Genomic DNA, 7,036 nt, shown 5'->3' on the forward strand with positions numbered 1-7,036 from the left:
AGGTGCTGCCACTGGCCATTTACTGCCACTAGGGCAGGGGGTCGGCAACCTAAAACTACTAAAAACTCCTACTTTCCTCAACAGACTTTGGCTGACAGTGGGAAATGGGAGTTGTAGTACAACAAAATCTGAAGACTGTCACGTTGTGCTGAATGTTGTTCATACCTGCAAGGTCTTGGTATATTCTGCCTCTTGCAGGCGCTTCTGATATGCTTCATTTTCTTCTTGTACAGACTGAATCTGCTCCTGTAACTCTTTCAGTTCCAGCTTCTTCCTAGCAAAAACCTCTTCATCTGCTAACAGAGCATCCTGAAAGGGATTTCAAAAGAAAAATACATTTAATTATATTTACTAAAAGCACTGGCTCATTGACGATACCTTGGTCTCCGGTTCAATTTCACCCTTCCTATCCCAGCCAGAATAATAATTAATAACGGGGGAGGATCTAGGCTCCAGAGTGAAACCAATGTTCCACAAACACTGAATACAGGTAATGCTATTATGCAGAGAATTGTCTTTTTATATTATGACCTGAGAATAAACAAGTTAGGGACCGCCATATGGGGTTTACCTTGACGTGGTATGGTGGCTTTTCAACTTTATGATCATAACTTTGTAACTAAAAACCCCCTGTCTTTGTAAACACATGCACTTGCATTTATACTGAATTGCTTATGAGACAGGGGCCCAGGGAAGTGCATTGTAAGTAGCACTTCCATTATACTTAAATATACTTTGATTTAGCCTTAGGAGTGCTTCCACAACCCCCCAATTTAATAATTAATAACTGGTTTGTTTTTGAGGTTTCTGGCTCAATTGGTGTATTTCATTTAGAAATTTATAGAAATCAGAAGAAAGGCTGATGATCAGCATTTCCACATAAGGAGTCCTTCAGTATACAAGTGATTTTGGAGTCCTCTTGTGCTCACCAAGTGCACTTATCACATTTCCAAGGGCAAGTAAACCACTATTTATCTGTATTGATTCCTTAAATATTTACCCAGTTTTTTTACCAGCTTTTGTCGTTCTTTCTGAGCCAGATCTTGCATCACTGCTTTGACAAATTTACTGGAATATAGTGATGATGAAGACAGCACTAGAGAGGTTGGGTCTCTCATTTATTTGAGTGCTACCTTTATGGCAAGCTTCCTGCTTCTAACAAGCTCACGATATACCAAGAAACCAAAGGTCCAAGCTCGAAGTGTATACCCTAAGGGGTCCGAATTTATCTCATATACTCTGACCAAATCCGCAAGGGTTATTTCCCCGAAAAATTCCAGTGCGGGTAAAAACTTGAAAAAATTCTTAAAATCATATGAATTTTTCAGATTTTCCGCACTTTTTCCAGTGCAGGGAAAAACTTTTAAAAAAATCGTGAAAACCATATGAATTTTTCAGATTTATGCCCGAAAACCACCAACTGTTCGGATTTTTGCGCGAAACACAGAGCAGATCAGGATATATTCGGGGACTTCTCCCATTAACTTACATACAACTTCGGCAGGTCTGAGATTCCAGATTTTCGGATCCTGACTTTTTCCATCCTCGGGGTATAATAAATCACAAAAAATTCGGATTTTATAGTAAAAAAAAAAAAAAAATCTAATTTTTTTGAATTTACATTCGAATAGGGGGATTAAAATTCCAATGTGCAAATTCGATTTCCAATTGACTATTTGACCCTTGATAAATCTGCCCAATAATATTAGTTCTCCATTAGTGTGTTTTATACGCCCCTCATTTACATTTATAAAGATTTAAGGCACTAATGGTGGGGATTTGTTCTGCTGACCACTGTTCTTCGCTAGGATTTTCATTGCTACTTTTTTTATACATTGTATAAAGTAGCACCTTCCTACATAAGAGATGAACGACTTTACTAGTCTCAAATTTGAAAAAATATGGGGAAGGAAAAAAGCTGAAACCTTTACTGAAGATTGCAATGTGATCTGGAGACATGGTATGATTTGATAGCTTTATAAATCAATTATAAATAGGCTGTAGCTCACCTTTAGTATATGTAGGTGGATTCTCCTGCAAGGTGTCCTGTGTCCACACCCAAATTGATACAGTCAGTATTATAATAGAAAGCAGGACGAATCCAAGGCAGTAACTATGACTGCAAAGTGCTTTTATTGGGGAAAAGTGCTCCACAACATGTTTCGGGCATTGGCCCTTTATCAAGTGACTATCTACTGCCTTGGATTCGTCCTGCTTTCTATTATAATATTGATAGCTTTATAGGCCTCATTCACTGTATCCCCGATTCTCTCTGTCTGAGAATATTTCCTTCTTTATTGGTCGAAGTTTTCAGTCTGCCTCACACTTTTCTGATCTTCCTCTAATGGTAGATCTCTGTAAATCACTTTCCCTTATCCATTTTTTACTTATTTAATATCTCATTTTGCCTCTGTTTTTGTATCTAGAGGTTTGCACAGTAGAATCTAAATCTGCTATCCAGTGCGCAAGGGCCAATTCTTAAGCATCGTGTATATAATATTTTTGAATACCTGACATTTCTTCAGTTCCCTCTTTAGCTGCAAGATGGTGATGTGATGTGGTTCTTCTCTGCTACTGCCCTCGGTATCAGCTGCCACCTGACTCTTCAGGCCCTCTGCCAAGTGAAGCCAGTCCTCTACTCTGTTCTTCTCAGATTGGGTGAGGCCAGAAATATCCTTCAGATCAAGAAACAATGAGAAAGCTTCCTCTGTACAATGTCGCTGGTTGAAACATTCCAGCTGAAGGTGAGCGACTTCTTCTTCCAGTGACCGGATCCTGTCTTTTCCTTGACTCCATTCTTGTGACACCTGACTTGTACGACTGACTCTATTGCTCTGGTGGTTTTGCAGAGCTTCTCTGAGAACCTTGATTTCCAGCTCCATTTCATCCATCCTATCCCAGTCAGGGTTGTAATTTACAACTGGTTTGTTTTTGATGTTTCTCGCACGGTTGGCATATTTCAGCGAGTTCAGAGATTCGTCTAAGTCAGAAGAAGAAGGGCTGATACAAGTAATCATCACTGTTTTGGCATTTCCACCTAAGGAGTCTTTCAGTATACGAGTTATTTTGGCATCCCTATAAGGTATATGTGCACTTTTCCTTTTGGGGTCACCAAGTGCACTTATCACATTTCCAAGGGCAAGCAAACCACTATTTATCTGGATTGATTCCTTAAATCTTTCCCCAGTGTTCCCAGTTTTTGTCACTCTCTCTGAGCCTGCCAGATCAACAAAATGAAACTTAGAAGTGATTGTCTGGGTGGAGTTTGCATCATCACCAGGTTGAGAACTTTGCTGGCATATAGTGATGGTGAAGATTGCATGCGAGCGGCTGGATCTCTCGTTCATTTGAGTGCTTCCAGTATGACGAGCTGCACTGCCTGCTGCTAACAAGCTCATGACTTCATCAGCAGTTTCCACCTGACATTCCTTGGCACCAACAATGACTGGGAAGATACATATAAAAGTTAGTAATTAGACAAACTGCTTGGGATTTTCTACATCCCACAGCCCATTCATAGGGTAAAGCACGAGTGACACAGACCACAAATATTACTCAAATGTAGACCTATGAGGATCTATGTATGTGGTCCATGAAATTCCTTATTGGCTGATAAAGATATGACAAAAACAAATACCTGTGTTCCCTTTCTCGTCCTCTCGGATGTGTAGATCCTTCATGTTGGTTTCCAGCTCCAGCAAATCCAGCAGCTCCTCCTTGTACACCTCAATGTAAGACACCCTAACACTGAAGTCAATATTGTGCCGCTCAGCGATGCACTGGAACAATTCCTGGATGGCACGGGGAATAATGCCCTTTTCCTCATCTGCAACAGAAGCTGGCACAGAAACAAATGGAAATTATTCAACATATTTCTTCTTAAGCCACAGACCTGTTAGTGCTCCAACCTGTTAATTGGGCAGCTTTTCTGTGTATAAAGGCTGAAGCCTAAGCACATTTACCAAAGGAAAAGAGAAAATTTCCTGGTTTTCCATTTAAAATAGAAGTAGGGCCATATTCCTTTAAAGCAGGGATCCCCAACCTTTTGAAGCCGTGAGCAACATTCAGAAGTAAAAGGAGTTGGGGAGCAACACAAGCATGAAAAATGTTGTTGGGGTGCCAAATAAGTGCTGTGATTGGCCATTTGGTAGCTCCTATATGGATTGTCAACCTACATTGAGGCTCTGTTTGGCAGTGCACCTGGTTTTTATACAACCAAAACTTGCCTCCAAGCCTGGAATTCAAAAATAATCACCTGCTTTGAGGCCACTGGGAGCAACATCCAAAGGGTTGGAGAGCAACATGTTGCTCACGAGCTACTGGTTGGGGATCACTGCTTTAAAGGAACAGTTCAGTGTCAAAAAAATAAAAACTTCTTCATGTCAGTAACCAGTAGTCAAAGGTTGAGAATAACACAAAAGAAAATATAAATTAGTGTATGAAATTTGCACGAGCTACAGGGGGACTGACTAAATGTTTGACAACAAATGGAGGGCCTGAAACTAAATGTTTGAAGAGCACAGAGCCATGTCATATAAATAGTATATTCAGCCTGACTGTGACTTATTCTGCAGCCTTTTGTTACAGGTATCAGTTACAAGATTTCTATCACTGGACAATTCTGCATATGTTGCCACTGTATAAATAATATATAGATATAAGATGCAAATAAATGACATACCAACATTTCCTCCTCCAATAGTGTAAGTCTTGCCAGAGCCAGTCTGCCCATAGGCAAACACAGTGGCATTGTATCCTTCCATTAATGACACCAGAAGTGGTTTGATGCAGGATCTATAGACATCCTCCTGGGAAGAGCTCTTGCCAAACACGGAGTCATACGTGAAGAGCCGATCTTTCCCAACAATGATCTGCTGAGTGTTGGGAATGAGCCGGACACACACCTGGTGATTGTGAAGGATCTCCCTGGACAACAGAGGTCGGACCCTCAAAACCACCTTAACTGGAATCTCCTCCATTGTGCTCTTGTCTGGAGTTACCTGCCTTCTTTTCATTTACTGTATTGGCTGCTACTGTAGAGCTGTGCCCCTAAAAATACAAGAGCCCAAAAAAAGAAAAAAAAAACATTTTATTCATTCTATTCGGTTTATTAAAGGAACACAATTTGAATACAAAATTCTATTTTTAAATGATTTTAATTATGAAACAGTTACAGATACATGATTTGGGCAGTGTAATAAAATAACTTAGTCTAATTCCTTTTTCTTATAATTGCATGGCTTTTATGGCAGCTGAGATTCTAGCTATTGGTATAATAGAGCATTCTGTCCCAGTGGCTGCACAGATCCTATCTGATCCCCATTGTAAGCAACAGTCCTGTCCTGCTTTATGGCAGCTGAGATTCTAGCTATCTGTATAACAGAACATTCTGTCCCAGTGGCTGCACAGATCCTATCTGACCCCCATTGTAAGCAGCAGTCCTGTCCTGCTTTATGGCAGCTGAGATTCTAGCTATCTGTATAACAGAACATTCTGTCCCAGTGGCTGCACAGATCCTATCTGATCCCCATTGTAAGCAGCAGTCCTGTCCTGCTTTATGGCAGCTGAGATTCTAGCTATCTGTATAACAGAACATTCTGTCCCAGTGGCTGCACAGATCCTATCTGATCCCCATTGTAAGCAGCAGTCCTGCCCTGCTTTATGGCAGCTGAGATTCTAGCTATCTGTATAACAGAACATTCTGTCCCAGTGGCTGCACAGATCCTATCTGATCCCCATTGTAAGCAGCAGTCCTGTCCTGCTTTATGGCAGCTGAGATTCTAGCTATTTGTATAACAGAACATTCTGTCCCAGTGGCTGCACAGATCCTAACTGATCCCCATTGTAAGCAACAGTCCTGTCCTGCTTTATGGCAGCTGAGATTCTAGCTATCTGTATAACAGAGCATTCTGTCACAGTGGGCAGATATTCATTCTGAAATCTACTATAAGTAGTAATTGTTCTGGTTTATGGGTAACATAATGATTTGCATAGTGTCAGGGAGTTAAGTTACACACTAGACACTAGGCCTAATGTCATGTTTATCGGAGAGGCTGATAACAATACAGCACTGCTGAGTGGAAATGTCTGTCTGTCTGTCTGTATAACAGGTCCCATACCTGTATTTATATATCTATATATATTTATATATCTATATATATATATATATATCTATATATATATATATATATATATATATATATCTGTATTATTATATAGCGGTATTATATTTTATTTCTTCCCTATTAATCACATCAAACAGTGTTTTTACCAGCCAGGCTAATAGAATGTTGGGCAGGTGGCAACCCCACACACAGCATGCAGCTCACTGGCAGAATTCCATCAAATCTTTACTAATTTTAGCCCCCCAGAAGGTTCCAGTGCCGGCTATAGGAGCAGCTGTACTGTGTATGAAATAGATGAGGTACAGGTTTAGATTTAGGGTGTACCTGCTGCCAACACTCACAGGCCCCCACTACTGCATCCTCTGCCCCACCATGAAACTTGATGAAAACAAGGAATGAAGGGAAAACATTTGATGGTGGTGTTCATTTGGCTAATTAATATTGTTGTTGTTACTTTTTTTTCTCTGTAATGATACTTTTGTAACTTTTTGTAATGGTGACTACTTTGTATCTAATGAAAGAGAACTGTGCAGTCTATCATGTTTTTCATGCATAACTATCCTGCTCCGATAGTCGCTACATTTAGTATGCATATTTATACACTTCAATGAATAAAAGTAAGAATTAAAAAAGTGATGGCAGAATAATAAGAGATAAATATGAGGATTTGATGGAATGGGGAGAGAAAGGGACAGAAGTGACAGGGGAGACAAAAGGACAGCAGGTGGTACATAGGAGACAATGAAATGGAAGAGGAGATAGGAAGCCAAAACAATAGGAACAGGTGCAGAGGAGAGGATGAGGAAGGGATAGAGGATGAGGGGAGAGAAGGGAACAAGGTATGTATGGGACAAGGAGGGAAAAAGGGGACAGTAGTAAGGAGGGTAATAGAGAAAGAAGGGGAAAGAGCT

General features: G+C 40.3%; 1 protein-coding gene across 3 annotated transcripts in view; it reads right to left on the reverse strand.

Moving 5' to 3' along the window:
- The window catches only part of LOC108718789 (kinesin-like protein KIF27), a 29,552-nt gene that overhangs the window by 21,464 nt on the left and 1,052 nt on the right, over positions 1 to 7,036 (reverse strand). For all 3 annotated transcript variants that reach the window (XM_018267278.2, XM_018267252.2, XM_018267261.2), the window contains exons 2-5: positions 4,682 to 5,049; positions 3,638 to 3,838; positions 2,511 to 3,445; positions 166 to 309 (exon numbers count right to left, since the gene is read on the reverse strand). In XM_018267278.2, the coding sequence (XP_018122767.1) occupies positions 166 to 309; positions 2,511 to 3,445; positions 3,638 to 3,838; positions 4,682 to 5,015 (1,614 nt within the window). In that variant the 5' untranslated portion in view covers positions 5,016 to 5,049. The remainder of the gene's footprint in view (positions 1 to 165; positions 310 to 2,510; positions 3,446 to 3,637; positions 3,839 to 4,681; positions 5,050 to 7,036) is intronic.

Source organism: Xenopus laevis, chromosome 1L, assembly GCF_017654675.1.
Source record: "Xenopus laevis strain J_2021 chromosome 1L, Xenopus_laevis_v10.1, whole genome shotgun sequence".
Lineage (NCBI taxonomy): Eukaryota > Metazoa > Chordata > Amphibia > Anura > Pipidae > Xenopus > Xenopus laevis.